The sequence below is a fragment of the Canis lupus genome, chromosome 18 (assembly GCF_003254725.2).
Source record: "Canis lupus dingo isolate Sandy chromosome 18, ASM325472v2, whole genome shotgun sequence".
In the NCBI taxonomy this organism is placed as follows: Eukaryota; Metazoa; Chordata; class Mammalia; order Carnivora; family Canidae; genus Canis; species Canis lupus.
In genome coordinates, this window is record NC_064260.1 from 22,735,494 (window position 1) to 22,751,488 (window position 15,995).

General features: G+C 34.3%; 1 protein-coding gene across 4 annotated transcripts in view; it reads right to left on the reverse strand.

Moving 5' to 3' along the window:
* Positions 1 to 15,995, reverse strand: part of SEMA3E (semaphorin 3E) — a 236,342-nt gene that overhangs the window by 44,647 nt on the left and 175,700 nt on the right. For all 4 annotated transcript variants that reach the window (XM_025449423.3, XM_049096823.1, XM_025449425.3 and 1 more), the window contains one exon: positions 5,405 to 5,498. In XM_025449423.3, the coding sequence (XP_025305208.1) occupies positions 5,405 to 5,498 (94 nt within the window). The remainder of the gene's footprint in view (positions 1 to 5,404; positions 5,499 to 15,995) is intronic.

The following is a 15,995-nucleotide window of genomic DNA, read 5'->3' on the forward strand; positions in this document are numbered from 1 at the left end:
ATATTTGCCTCATGGAGAGCACATGGCTAAAGACTGATTTAACTGCTACATCTTATAACTGAGTCATATTAATTTCGGTAGAAAATCATTATAACATCAGGTGCATTATTTTATAGAATGACTGTAACATGCATCATTGCAAATAGAAACAAAATACATGTGAGAGGATGAGTCTGGATTAGAATGATCCATGTATTCCAACATCCACATCCCAGTTCACACACTCAGCTTAGGGTTACTAAAAGTAACCAGACAGAACATATCCTTTTTTTAGTTATGAAGTCATTGTTTGGACTTTCTTTCCTCCTATCCTTATAATTTTTGTTTGTTTTGAGGAATCCATAAACAAAATATTCAAAGAGGCCCACAGAGACTAGTAGCTATGGTCAGAAGCAACGACAGGTGGGTAACTGGCATTTTGCCAAATGGGAGTGCACAGCAGAAATTGTAAATGTTTTTAGGGACAGGAACATGGCAAAGGAATAACTTTATTTATTTATTTTTTTAAAGGAATAACTTTAAGTCTAAATTTCTGTACAATTGGGGTGAATTCAAGAAATAAGGCAATATACCTTGTTTGTTATGTAGAGGTTGCAATTATAAAGACGTATGTTTTACCTTCATTTAGATTTTTTCATTTATTTTCTGATACTTATTAAGTCATATTTTGTGCCAGAAGTATTCATTCATAACTGTGTCCTGAATAAAATTAATTTAAAAGGAATATTTATTTAAAAATTTTTGTAATGCTATTAATAACTTGAAATAATTACTTAAATTTCCTATGCATATATTCCAATTCACTTTCATTCAGTCAACACTGACTCTCAATTCGCAGAATATAAAATGAGAAGATATATTCACAAAGGTCTCATTAGTATGAATAAAAGGGCAGGAAGAAAATTTCTGTGGCTACAAATGTTTGTAGATTTATTTGTTAAAAAAAGGTAACAGAACTAAAAAAAAGTTCAGAAAGAAAATTTCAGTGACTAAAATATCTTATTCATGGCTATTTGTTGAAATAAAATATAGTGTCTTTAGCTGGAGAAGTATCCTAAAAATATCCTATAACAAAGCTAACACTTCGAAAGTAAAGAAAAAGTACATGACAAATTAGAGTGGTTTTCCCCCAAATGCTAGTAACATGCATATCAGTGTACCATAGTCATAGCACATACAATAAATATTAAATTACTACAAATCTGGGCCAGAATGAAATGTTAAAAAAAAAAGGGGGCAATAGAACTGAGAGGGCAAAATATAAGAAAAATCCTGCAGTTGCTGAAGGTGTTATGAATTTATTAAGAATATTACAATATTATATCCAACAGAGCTGATGAAAAAAAGTCAGCCAATATTTTTCTTCCTAGCCAAAATGATATATGACATAAAGAACATATTTTCTGGGGCCCCTGGGTGACTCAGTCAGACAAGTGTCCACTTCTCGATTTCAGTTCAGGTCATGATGTCAGAGTCCTGAGATCGAGCACTGTGTTGGGCTCCCTACTGACCATGGAGTCTGCTTGAGATTCTCTCTTTCTCTCTCCCTCTGCTCACCACCTCCTCTCTCCCTCTTTTAAATATATATATTTATATTTCTTGAATTTTTATTTGGCCAGTCACCAAACCCAATAGTTTAGTAGCAAAATAAATACTGTCTTTGGATGAAATAAAAGGTATAGGCAACTAATACAGCAATTTATTTTACTAAATAATTCACTGTTTCAAAAAAGCGCCTTTAAAATCAGGTGTGGGGCACCTGGGCGGCTCAGTCAGTTAAGCATCTGCCCTTGGCTCGGGCCATGATCTTAGAGTGCTGGAATTGAGCCCTGATTGGGCTCTCTACTCAGCAGGACTCTGCTTCTCCCTCTGCCCCTCCTCCGTCATGCTCTCTATCTTTGTCTCTCAAATAAATGAAAAAAATCTTAAAAAAGGACAGGTTGTAATGTCTTATATTCTTCAGACATTTACTTAAGACCATTTTTTTAAAGATCAAATTAGTAATCATAGTAGGGGAAAATGTGGCTAAACATGTAGAAATATTGCACCTGTGGTATGAATTTATATGCCACCAAGATAAATTATGTTAAAACCAAATGGCCTTTGGAGAGCAACCATAGTCAACATATGATTTCATTTCAATTGATTTCTGAACATTCAGAACATAACTAAACAACGAGGCTGTTTTACTCCTTAAATTCTGTTTCACATGGAATCATTGCAAGATACTAAAAGTTCCTTCCTAAATTAGATGATAAATTTAATTAAAACATGTTTGTTAACTTGTCTTTTACCTCGCAAATAATCTTTCTTTACTCAGTTTTTTGGTGAGCTTTTAGTTCACGTGATCTTCAGCCAACTGAATTTGTTATCTGAAATGAAAACTGTATCTAAAGGTAAGAAATAATAAGACCTTCTTTGATTTGCCAGCACATTTTTTTTCTTTGTGGGCCTTGTTAGCTTTATGAGGATTGTTACAAATTCCAGTTTCTTATCATGAAAGCACATGTCAAGGTGAATAGGCATCAGACAGTAAGCACGACCCACATTTAACAAAGAAACAAAGAAGGATCGTGGTCTCAAGATGGTCATCGTTTTGCTGGAGTCTTGTCCTAACTCATCAACAGAGAACAAGTGTGGTCATAAAATACCATATTAACGCATTCTTTCCCTGTCAGAGTGAACTACGCCGAGCTTGCCAAATTCCAACTCAGGTAGCTCCGTTTTTCCAGCCAATATTCCTGCTGTTTTTTCAACTGGGTGAATTATTCCGACTTCCTCTCTTTTTGAGTTGCTGGCTCACATAGGTTATCGGGTTTCCATCTCAGTGGCTGCTGCCTATCTACAGCGAGTGAATGATCTTTCAAAGGTACTTTGGGATGAAAGCTAGTGGATAAATATGAAGAATTATATTTTTATTTCTTCTCTTTGGAGGGATTAGTCCTATAACTTTTGTGTTTAGTTTGGAGGGCTCTTATGATTTGATTTCTCTTCTGAATAAGCGAAACAGCCACCCAGATGGCAAGCACTTCACATTTCAGCACAGTGTAATTTGATTTGGAAGTTCAATGAAACCCACTTGGAAATGTCCCTCCAGTAATATTTCCCCTCTTAAAAAATTCAGTTTTAAGTTCCTGGTTTCATGCATAAATAAGCTCCAGGGAGGCTTAGTGCTGAGTGGCAGGGTGACTAAAGAAATTGTTTTAAACCATTTAAGTGAAATGTTAAAAATAAATGGTGTGCTAATCTTCTTAGGATTTCACTATAGAAGTAGTGTTTATGCTGTAATTTCCTACTTTCAATATCATTTATAATATTCTTATGAATAATATACCAAAATTTGTTTTGTGTTTGTTTATGAATACTGAGTCTATTCAGTGAATATTTTTACAGGAGGCCTATTCTATGCAAGATGTATGGTAAAAGAAATGATAAGAAAATCTCTTCCGAATATGTTCAAATTTTAAACCTATGAAGTTACCTCCAAAAGCACTAAAGGCATTAGAAAGAAAAAAAGTCTATTAAATGCATGTATTTTAATGAACACACTGCCATTTCTAACGTTTATGGATCTGGCATTCACTGAAAGTGTCACTCCCAAGATTTTTATTCCTATTAAAGTTAAGCTTAGGTAACCTTATTTTCATATTTAAAGTCTCTCTTCCTCATATTCTGTTTATACACACACACACACAGGTTAGCAGAGGAATGCTAGCTATCTTAAAATACTACTTTTCTTGAAAATATTATATTCTTTAAAAATATTACCTCTCTTTATTCAAGCTCCGGAAGACCTTAATTACTTCCTATGTGAAATCTCATCTTAGAGCCTTTGTAAATTATGGGGCTGAAGCAAATCAATCTTTTCCTATTAATTAGAGCTAACATAAGATCTTTGCTCCACAAATAGACAGTTGACCTCTAAGGAACATGGAAGTTGGGAGCGCTGACCTGTACAGTTGAAAATTTGCATATAACTTATGACTCTCCAAAAACTTAACTACTAACTGACCAGAAGCTGAAGGATAACACACAATAATTGGTTAACACATAGTTTGTATGTTACATGTATTATCTTCTGTTTTCTTAAACTACAGAAGATATGTTGTTAAGAAAATCATAAGAAAGAGAAAATACATTAACTGTACTGCACTGTATTTATTTAAAAAAAATATCTGTACCCATGAAGTTGAAACCTGTGCTGTTCAAAGGTCAACTGCACATATAAAAGAAGCTTTACTTTCTTGGACCTAAGTATGATGACTGGGACGGGGAAATAAAAAGAGTGGGATGCAAGGCCCATCAAAATCAACTGGATAAATTCAGAGGCTATAGAGTTTCTAGAATACACAAGAATATCTGTATCAACTCAAAATCAAGCATATGGTATTCTGATTACTCATCAGTGGGAAGTTTTAAGTGTTAACCCTTCATTTAAGATACGAAATCCCTACATGCTGTTTCACACTTTCCCATCTTCTGTAAACAGCATAACCTTGTATTAGCATATAACTCTAAGTATTGCAAATTTACTAACAGAAATTCATACATCTGTACCATCCCTATATCAGAACTTCGTAACACTGAGAAAAAAGGATTCCTTTTTTTTTTTTTTTTTGAAAAAAGGATTCCTAATAGCACCTCGTTGGATGTCAGGGAGAGCTCTCTTCAGGTTTATGTTTGGGAACTCCCCCATCTCCACCATCACAGTGCTGGAGTACTTTGACAAAGGTGCCATTTTTGATTGAGTCCCAAGAATATAAAAGAGCAAGAAAAATAATTTCATTGTGTTTTAAGTGATGTACTCAGGTACCTCATCTAATTAAATGGAATCAAATGGAAATTGAGACCAGACACGGCAGCTTATTCTACTATTTCAATGTGGACATTTAGTGGAAGTTTGAACTGGTCAACCTCTATAGTTAACATTCTAGGTAAACAGGAATTTAGATAAATAACTTTAAAGCTCTCAATTGAGATGACTTTCTGATGAATTCTACTGATATAAAGAAAGCCAACAAGAAGAGAATATTTAAAGTTCCCCTAAAGTCACAGAGCAATTAAAACAAAAGGAACTAACATATATTACAATAGTTCAGCCTCTCTGGCCAGGTTTTATAAAGTATGCCCATAGCTCCATTTTTTGAACAATAAATGGCACAATACAACATGTTTTATACCAGTTATTAAGCAACAATTTGTGTTTTGACACACATATGTCAAGTATATTGCACTCATTTTAGACTCAAATTGGCTCAGCTTAGCATGGCTTAAAATTTTTTATCCTTGCTCTCAACACCAATAAATACATAGGACTCGTCAACACATACCAAGAAACACTAAGAGAACCAAAGTTTCAAAATCAATATGATGGCCAGCTAATGTCTGTGGCAAAAATAATTACCAATTAAGGTAGAGATGAAGGAGGAGCTGGGATCAAAAGGACATCTGCCTCTTCCTCTTTCAGACCTGTGCAATTCCAGATGAAACAGAGGATCCTTGAAAAATAAAACAGAAAAGCCATTATGTATTTACTGACTTTAATAAGAATCTAACTGCTCAGATGAAACATATAAAAACCCTGATATTTTGCAAAATAGGTACTGTAAATAGGGCACCATTGAGTATGATCAAGTTATTTAGGACCAAACTGGGTTTTATAAATTACATATATGGGTTTTCAGGCCCATATAGGTTTTCTCACTCCCCCCAGAAAGTATGCAGGTAAGGACATGGAAGATGTTAGCAATTTTTATCACTCAAGCAGACAGTGTTACTTATTCTGAAATGTGTCTGGTAAATATTCCAAAGGAACAAAAACATGCTTAAAAAAATAGTTACCAAAAGGGAAGTTCAGTGATAAATACAGAAATGGGCTGCTATTCCATAAAGGCCACTACTGATTTGTTTTTGAAGGGTCTGCAAAAAGAAACTGATAAAATTTTCAAACGATTTGGATTATTTATTTCCAATCATTTTTATTCTTCATCGCATATTCTTTGTATAGACATTTAATTTTAATAATTTAGAAAATGATGGCTGCATAAATTATTACTGGAATATAGATATATAAAAATAAGTGTCACAAAAATAAGTGTCACATCATGAGCAATATTTCAGACTTGCGTCACTTGAGAGCTTGAAAATAAGTATTCCTATGAAAAACTACCACTTAATTGGTTCCTATTGTGAGCGCATAACCACAGAAATTTTCTCTGAATATACTCAGATTTCAAAATTGTCCCTAATACACTTTTATGATTATTAAGTGTTCTATAAATGGTTTGGGTAAAAGAAAGTAGTTTGGAAAAGTGACAATAACAATACTGAAAATTTTGTAAGAAGAAAACTACTCTGCAGCAGAATATTGCTGACACTGCCCACTGGCGTCTATGAACAGCCCTGCCCACCTGTGAACCATGATCCTAAAAACAATATGAAAGTCCTGAGTAACCTCTGAGAGGTTGAATTTGACTCAATCTTGAATTTGACTTTCTTAGCCACTCTCCTAACTCACGTTATCTGTCTGTCCTTATCTTGCCATTCTTATTTGACACACTTTTCTTTCTGTCTCTGATCCTCTAAAATCACCCTTCTGGTCCTGCCGTTCCAAAACCTTCCCAGTAAATGAAGAGTTCATCTGGCCTCTATACCCTCCAGATCTTATCCTTGGAATTAAACCACAGCCTAGAGAACAAATGTAGGCTCCCAACACAGATGTAGCTAAAGACACAAAACTTTTTTTAAGCTTCTATTTGTTTTCCTATTTATACACTTCACACAAATAAGTAGAGAGTAGGAATACCAATGAATAATTTGAGACATTTTTGTGTTCGCTCTTCAGAGATAACAAATTTGCAATGACATGAGAAAAAAAAGTTTGTGCAAATGAGACATAATGGCTGGTCTGCCCAGCTAACCTAACACTTGTGCTGAAAGGTTTGCATCTAAATTTGCAAAAGGGACCCACAGCATTATGGGAAGAAGAAAGTGATCAAGTGTGTGACTGTAATATATGTTTGACCCATTAGTTGCTATCACTTTTGTAGATTATTGGAAAAAAGTAGGTAGGACATACATTTTATATTTGTTCAAATGCAAACATCCAAATAAAAAAGCTGTTAAAGAGGTATACTGAACTGCTTTCTTAAAATCAAAACTTTCTACAACTTCAAAATTCTGATACTCAGCTTTTCATCACTAATGACAGATGAAGGTGATTTACCCAATGGGTAAAATTAGATACCTTCAACACTAAAATTGAAACTGCAAACAAGTATGTTGCTTATTTATTCAAGTCAGTGCACTATATTAATAAGTTTAAACTGTCACGTGGGTGAAACATAGAAAATGCAAACTAAGAATTCTAAGGTCAAGAGAATCTTAGACTTTGAAGGACTGTAGTTAGATGAAGAGAATGAAGTCACAACGTCTGAGAAAAGGCACAGGTTTTCCTAAGTAGAAATCACGATCTATGCTCCTGAGGCTGTCGTTGACCAGGGAATTTCAGCACAGGTCTGAATTTTCAATTTTCTGTCATATCAGTGTCTTCAGCTCTCAAGAGAAGTTGATTGAATCAGCAGAAATAAACCTATATTAAAAAATACACCTATAACCCAAACATCTTGAAAACAATCAGAACCCAGAATCACATGCAATTTTTAGGTTATGTACGAGGCGTGATTCTGTTCAACATGTATTGAACAACTAGCTGAGTCTGTAAAAGGTCATCCTCTTTTACAAAACCTCAGATTTAAATCTGAGGATAAATGAGTGTCGGATATTCAAACATTCTCAGAGATCTATGCCAATTTGTATCTTGACTGAAAATTTCCCCTTTTATGTAGAAGATTTCAACTCTTTCTCTCATTTAGTTGATTAATGGTGAAAGCTACCTCAATCTATAATCATTTTAAAATAATAAAATAGTTCAATTAAAATTTTTTGCCTTTTTTTTTTACATCACTGCTAAAAACCCGTATTTTTCAATAAAGGACATTGAACATTTTATTTTTTATTATTTATTTATTTATTTATTTATTTTATTTTATTTTATTTTTTGAACATTTTAATTTAAAAAAATGCATGTGTTCTTCAGTTTCTACTTGTTTAGCCCACTGCTGAATAAAAAAAAAAAAAAAGAGAAACTATTGGAACGCCCTTGCTTTAGAGAAGCGCCATTATCTTTATTCACAAAGAGAAGGTTCCCATCTTCAGAGGACACAGTCATTGCATCCATACATAGCACGTGGCTACCACTCTAGGACTCAAATAATACAAAAATGAAGACAACGGCAACTGGATTGTACAGTGTGATACTTACATTTGAAAACTACAAGATTGTGTATTTTGAAGCATATGATACGTATAACACAATAATGAAGAGGTGCTTTGGACACCTGAAAGTCTGAGTGCCAGCCGTTGTGAACCACTCGCAGGCTTCCGGTGTCTCTTACCTGGGCTCATCGGTGTGTTCAGGATAATAATGCCCAATTAATACTAAGAATTCAGAAGGGACTCTAGCACCCCCAGGAATCCTGATCTGACCTCTTTGCCTGCCCTAGAATCTCCTCCTTTCCCTTTTTGTGTCCTATCAAGCGTCATACGAATCCTTCTTTTATGTAATGCACTTTTCTGTGTTACAACTGCCTGTTTGATTCCTTCCTTCTCGATTGTAGTATTTTTTTGGGGAAACTGCCCATGTGATGTTAATCTCTGATCCCCTCTATCAAATAAACTACCTGGCACATAATAAATGCATAACTCTTCACAATGTTTGCAAAAATACCACCTTTCTAGAAACAGATTTTTTTTTTCCGTTTTGCCTTTATTTATTTATTTATTTATTTATTTATTTATTTATTTATTTATTTTGTATCTAGAACTCACAGACTGCTGTAGACAGGTGTGTGGAATTGAAACTAGACAGTAAGTACAAATTGCTCCGCTGTGCTACATTGTGCATGCTTCCTGACAGCTGCTCATATAGCAACATCATGATCCTATTTTTTTTCCTACATTTTGATTGCCATTGGCTTTAGTAAAACTATTACATTGTTAAAACAACTAAAGGAAGGATAGATATGTTATTTCCCCAGCTACTTAATGAGGGTAATATATTCTTATATACACTTTTATAATTTATAAAAGATTCTTACCAGGATTAGTATATTAAGGTTTAGGATAAATATAATTGAATACTCCCTGGCATTTATTAAAAATAAAATCAAATACTGAAGAATGATAGTGGTGTTTGTTTTATCCCCAATGACCTTATTAATGATATGTAATCTGAAGTAATATGGAGGTACAAAATCATTTGTTACTTAAGGCTTCTCTTTCCCACATGACTAATTTTTTTTTTTAAACGAGTATTCTTTTGATACGGTGGTGTATGGTCATGAAGCTTCAATACTGAGCCGAGAGTAAAGACTGAGTTCTTAATTCTTACCAAGCAACTAACTTGACAGCAGTTTTTAATAATTTACCTGATCTTTCATTTCATGATTTTAGAGCGGAGGCTTTCTTTATCTTGTTAAGCTACCTATTTAAGAAAGACACATTGGTTCGATTCATTTTAATTCCTTAGGACTCAATATATTATTTTTGCAACTTCATACAGCAGAGATGTGGATATTGTTGAGAAAGGGTAAAAAGAAAAGAAATATCCTAGACTGCATAATACTGATAATGGAGAACAGGCAAATTCTAAACTTCTATTGCTTTGTTCTGCACAGATCGAGCTGACTTCAAAATTAAGTATACATTCAAGAATGAAGTTTCTCACATTATTTTGAGAGTTCATTGTGATCTTAAATGAAGTGTTTAATTTAGTGCACAATCCAATAAAATGCTAAAAAGCGAGTAATATAATTTTCTTGCATGAAGTGAAATTCAGCAACCAAACCAACCAGAAAACTTGAGGCATGATGACATTGTCAATGACCCTAAAGCAATCGCGCTTATGGTTCAAGTACTATGTAATGTTGGTGTTTAACCTTATGGTGAATGTTGGTCAGTACTTATACTGGCTTTCCATTATCTGTGTTTTAACAGCTGGAATTTCTGTCTGAGTAATGTGGCTTACGTTTACAAGACATCACTAGCATTAGCAGTGCGGGCTACACTTTTTGTCTCTGTGTGGTATGAAGTTTTTCAATAGGTTCTCCTGTGCTTGAAGAGAAACCAGGACTTGCAGATTGCAAATGTGGGCAGATGCCTGTGCTCTTCAGAAAAAAGTTTTAAGAATAAATAGTATGTCTTTCCAGGAGAATTTTCCCCTTTGGGCCTTGAGGGGAGTGCGCGGAACCCAGAAATACTGCTCTAAGCTATTTTCAATAGATGTGAGCTACTGCGTATCAGCTGTGAAATGTGAGGCCAAGTAAATCAAATGCGAGTTTCCCATTAATAAGTCAGCTTGGTGAACTATTTTTGCCCTTAGTGTCAATGGTAAATTCTGAAAGATGTCAGAAAAAAACTAGACCATTACAAACACTACAATGCAATAATCCCTTATTTTATTAACTATTTCTAACAGAGAAAAAATAGTAAAATAAGCAAGGCACGTAAACACATACCCATCAACAATGAAAAATAAAGATACAGTTTTGATAAGCAAATGTCTATAATAACCATATCATGCATTTTAGTTCTGTACCTAAGTTATCTAATGACCTGTAGCAAATTAACTTTGAAAGTGACTCACTATACAATTTTTTCCTTTCTTCTGCCAATCAATAAAAATATGTATTAAAGAATATTTGAAACTGAATAAACTGGTATATTTATATACCCCAAAACTGAATAAACTGGTAGAAAAAAAATACAAAATAAGAGTGAAATTGTAAGTAAACATTTAAACATTTTGACACTAATGGCTCTGCATTTTTTTTACATTTTTAATGTCTAAAAAATTATGTCATACTTGTATGGTTCTTTAAAATGTAGGCAATACCCTTGCATAGATTGTTTCAACTTCAAAATAAGCTTATGAGGTAAAACAGGGTTCAAGAATATTCACTAACATTAAAATCAAAGGCAGGGCAAGGGCTAGCCAGTCTCAAAGAGTGTCTTCTAGCTTCTGGTTCCACATTTATTTTACATACAATATTATCCATCCTACCTACCATTGTAGATGGAGAGGGGTATATGTTTGTCCTGCTGGGCATGGTTGAGTGTCTTTTATGAGGTAATTAATGTATAATCAAGGTTTGAAAACGTTTATTCAGATTTTTTAAAGAAGAAAATATCATTATTTAGTTATCTATTTATTAAATTCTATGTTCAAATGCTTTATTTCCTTTAACATTATTGGAATAGCTTGCAGATGCCACCAAACATTTTTTAAAAGCATATATAATACACCTAAGGTAAAGTTCTAACTCGATTATCTTGTGCTGAATTTGTTTTTTTTTTTAATATTGTAGATTTTCTTATGGATTTTTTAAAAAAATTTTATTTATTTATGATAGTCACACACACACACAGAGAGAGAGAGAGAGAGAGAGGCAGAAACACAGGCAGAGGGAGAAGCAGGCTCCATGCACCAGGAGCCCGATGTGGGATTCGATCCTGGGTCTCCAGGATCTCGCCCTGGGCCAAAGGCAGGCGCCAAACCGCTGCGCCACCCAGGGATCCCTTGTGCTGAATTTGTAAAGCAATGTTTGCTTAAAGAGATATTTGTAGGCAAAATAATCTTTCCCCTTCTTGTGTTTCCTTTAATTACTACTTCACGATTCCATTCTCCTTGCCCTCATCTTATGCCAATAGTCTTTTAAATTCCACACTATTAGCTCTGTCTACCAGAAATGTATGTCTTGTGTACTAAAAGTACTGGAAACAAATACTCTTCAAACCTTAATTATTATGTAGCCCTGAAGCCTGCTTTTATTAGAAAACAGCGTCTTCCTTGCTGCCTACCTCTTCCTCACCTCCCTTTCAAATAGAATCATGCCACTCTCCCTCCGGTGCTTCCTTGCTGTTATAAAGTGTAATCTCCAAAATGACAGTTCAGGATCCTCACTGCTCTGTCTTAGGCTATCTCCTTCATGACTTCCACCGTCCAATCACAACTCCAAAAGCACAAGCTGGCTGACTTTCTTTAAAGATTGTATGCTTGACAATACCCATAGCTCTTCCACTACAGTTTCCCTTTGGGAAAAGGGAATTCAATGCTTCCTTTTCTTTACAACATAAACCCTACGTAATGAGGAAACAATGCTGAAAAATGACTTTGCTGATATTCCAGGAGACTTCTCCAAGCAAAACTTCTCCCATAGGCTGTGCTACATGTCTCCTGTAACATTAGTTCCATTGCATCATGGGTACGTATATATGTTCAACAAACATTTAAGAAGCCTCCTACATTCCAAACATTCAATCAATACTGAATTTAGGAAACAAGGTGCATTCCGCTCCTTTTAAACCCCATAAAAATTAAGCTAAGCATCCTTTCTAATTGTAAATTTAACAAATAGCAGAGCCAAGGTGAACATGTGACTACAACTAATATGCTAATTTTTTATGAGACAATATATTAACTCTACTTCAATGGCAAAAATAAATTCTCTGATGTTATTTTATAAACTACTAGGAACCAGAGGGAGGAGGAGAATGAAAATAGGAATAGGAATGAAAATTCAGGGATCCCTGGTGGTTCAGCAGTTGAGTGTCTGCCTTCAGCCCAGGTTGTGATCTGGAGGCCGGGATCGAGTCCCACATCAGGCTCCCCGCATAGAGCCTGCTTGTCCCTCTGCCTGTGTCTCTGCCTCTCTGTGTTTCTCATGAATAAATAAATAAAATCTTTAAAGAAAAAAAAAGGAATGAGAATTCAAGGAAGAGTTGAATTGTTTTTTACAAAGAGAGCTAATCCAAAGTGGAGATAAGAAAGCCTCTAGTTTGATCTATGGCTCAAGTCCCATAACCTCTTTCAACCTCAGTTTCAACATTTATGAAAAAGAAGAAACAAGATTTCTGTGTTGCTCTCTCATATGACTGTTGTGAGAATCAGAAGAAGGAATATTACAAAATTCCAGAATTAGAAAATTTGAATGTGACATAACTATATATGAAAAGGAAACTGACCTCTTACAAATCCAAGGGTTTGCAAACAGATATTTTATATCAAATGTAATGGTGCACAATGCTGATTTCATTCTGTATTATTTTATTTTTGTTTTGTTATTTTGTAATTAACTTTAAAACCTTATTCTATATTATAAGAAACCATAAGTGTAAGAATACACATTAATATGGATAGTATTTCAAAGAACTGGATAGATGATGGATTATTCGATAAATGGTGTTTGGACAACTGGAGTGCCATATGGAAAAAAATAAAGTTTGATTACTACCTCATGTCCCATAGCCCTGTAGCCAAATTCCAGATTGATCACCAATTTAAACATAAGAAATAGGATTATAGAAGGAATAGAAAAAGACATAAAAATTTTGTACATAACCTTAAGTGTGGAAAAGACCTTTTAAAACAAGACACAAAATCTAGAAGACATAAAAGAAAAATTGATAAATAATATAACTGAATGATTTTGAGAAAAGAAATCTTATGTTTATGGAAGAACCATAAACATTTTTTTTTCACTCAAAAGGACTTTTTTCTCTCCTTATTATATAATGAAATCACACAAGTCAATAAAGATCACAAAACAAATTTTAAAAATAGTCTGCACCCATAAAAGTACAAAGTGGTCTTAGAAAAACTTTTTATTCTAAGAAACAAAGAAGCTATAAAAACAAAGACTTAGAAGAGGTATGTCAGCTTGACGAGGTATCTCAGGGAAAAGATGACACAATCAGTTTATCAATAGGAGAATAACTCTAACAGACTGAAATAAGCCTAAGAAAATAAAGACCTTGATGCTGAAGCATTTTCTGGACATATCCTCTAAGATCATATTAGAAAATGTCATATTATAATTAAATATCTAGTTTTGAGATTAAGAAATTTGGTATTTTAATTATGTGAAAAATTACCAGAGCCAGTCTTCTAATAATTATAGCATTGCTTGTAATTTGATTCATTTATCTCATGATCATCTGTATTTGATTTTGGAAAAAGTCAAAGTCAGTGTGATAGGAAATCTACCACAATATGTCTAGTCAAATCCCTGCCTGGACTACCCAGTTAATCTGGTGCTAAATTTACAACTGATATGGAAACTGAAACACCATTCTGTAATAAAATACTAAGTAGTTTACTTGGAATCTCTTCACATCAACAAGTTATACAATATTCAAAGCAGATCTACACATAAAAAGGCTGAAGAAAATAGAGTTTTGCCATAATAGGCATCATGGTCTAGATTCCATAATTTTAGCTGCTTAATAAAATGCCAAGAATGCTAGTGAATGGAACTGCAAATGGCTATTTTTTAAGCAATTTTAAACTTTTAACCTATATATTACAGGGCAAACCTAGTAGAAAAAAATTAATGGTAGTAAATATTTGTTCATTATTAGCAGTGTTTAATTTCTGATATTCTCTATACACTGTGTAATAATTGGTACATCATAAATGAGCAATTAAATCATATCTGTTTCTTAGATAAAATACATAGTACATATATGATAATTTATATATGTGTTTATATAATAATTTACATATATGACAAAAGCAATATGTGAAATATGAATATTAAATACTCTACTGTTAAATTAATGTTAATCAGTATTAACATTAAAACTGTAAAGAGGATAATGCTAGAAATAATCACAAATAAAATTTCACATATATTTCAAAAAATTTAACTGAAGGACGCAGGTAATTATTTAGACATTTACACATGGAAAGAAAAGATCCATCTGGATGCAAGTTAGCTCTAAGATCTGGATTTCTCTTCTGGACTGTTTCTCCTGCCCACCTTCTCTGGGTCTGACTGCTCTCACTGTTATTCTGACCACACACAATGAAACAAGAGTCAAAATTCTTTTTTGAGGACAAAGACGCTTTTTAAAACTATGAATATCTACTTTTCACAGGGAGGAAGTCATAGCCCCTTTTTTAGACTACAGACAGCCTTTGGAGCAATTCCTCATTTCTGAATCCCTGTTCCCTTTCCCTTGGACACATGTGAAAACTCTTCAATCTTCTGAGTGTCCCCACTGCTGAGTCAAACATGATCATAAAGGATCACAGTCCTGTGTGGAGAAGAAAAGAAAGAATTGCTGGTAAAGGAAAAATCAATTCACCATCTGCACCAAAAGGGGACAGCTGCAAGGGTAGGGATGCCTTCTCTAAGTGCTGATTTGTCTTCCAGTCCTGGCTGGGCCCATGCAGCCCTTGGAGTTAACAGTGTCAACAAAGAGAATTCTGGAAAACAGGGTTAACGGGTAGGCTTTTGTGGTTATCGGAGTCTGGGTTAAGGGATTTCTGGCTTTTTATCAGGGAGAGAGGAAATATGCATGTGCAGAATTGTATCTTCATTCTTACATAGAGAAGAATATTCCAAAATTGTTTTCAAAGCTAATAACCATTAAATCCTTCCTGATTTTACGATGCCCAGGCCTATAGTCCAATTTGCTATACACTTGAAATAGGAAAACCTGCTCCATGACCTAGTCATGAGAATGTATGTTTCTACCTTTCTCCTTGCATCTCATCCATCCCTTCATCAAACCACAAAAAGCAGCTTATTACGAAAACATTAAAGGTGTGTGTGTGTGTGTGTGTGTGTGTGTGTGTGAGCATATCCTTAGCATGTTTCTTGTTTTTAGTAATTATTGTGGAGGCTCATGCCCGTAGATAGAGACAGAACAGAAATACAATAAAACTAAAAGAGACAGTATGTTTCACTAGGATCACATCATCAGTGATAACAGAATGGAGGATAAACGCAGTGCCTAATGTCTGCTCTCTACCACACCATTTCAACGTGGCCTTCATTCAACCATGCACTTCCTCACTCTGCACGGCGCTGTGCTAGTTACTGCAAAGGTAATAGTTCATTTCTGCAGATACAAAGCACTCTACCTACATG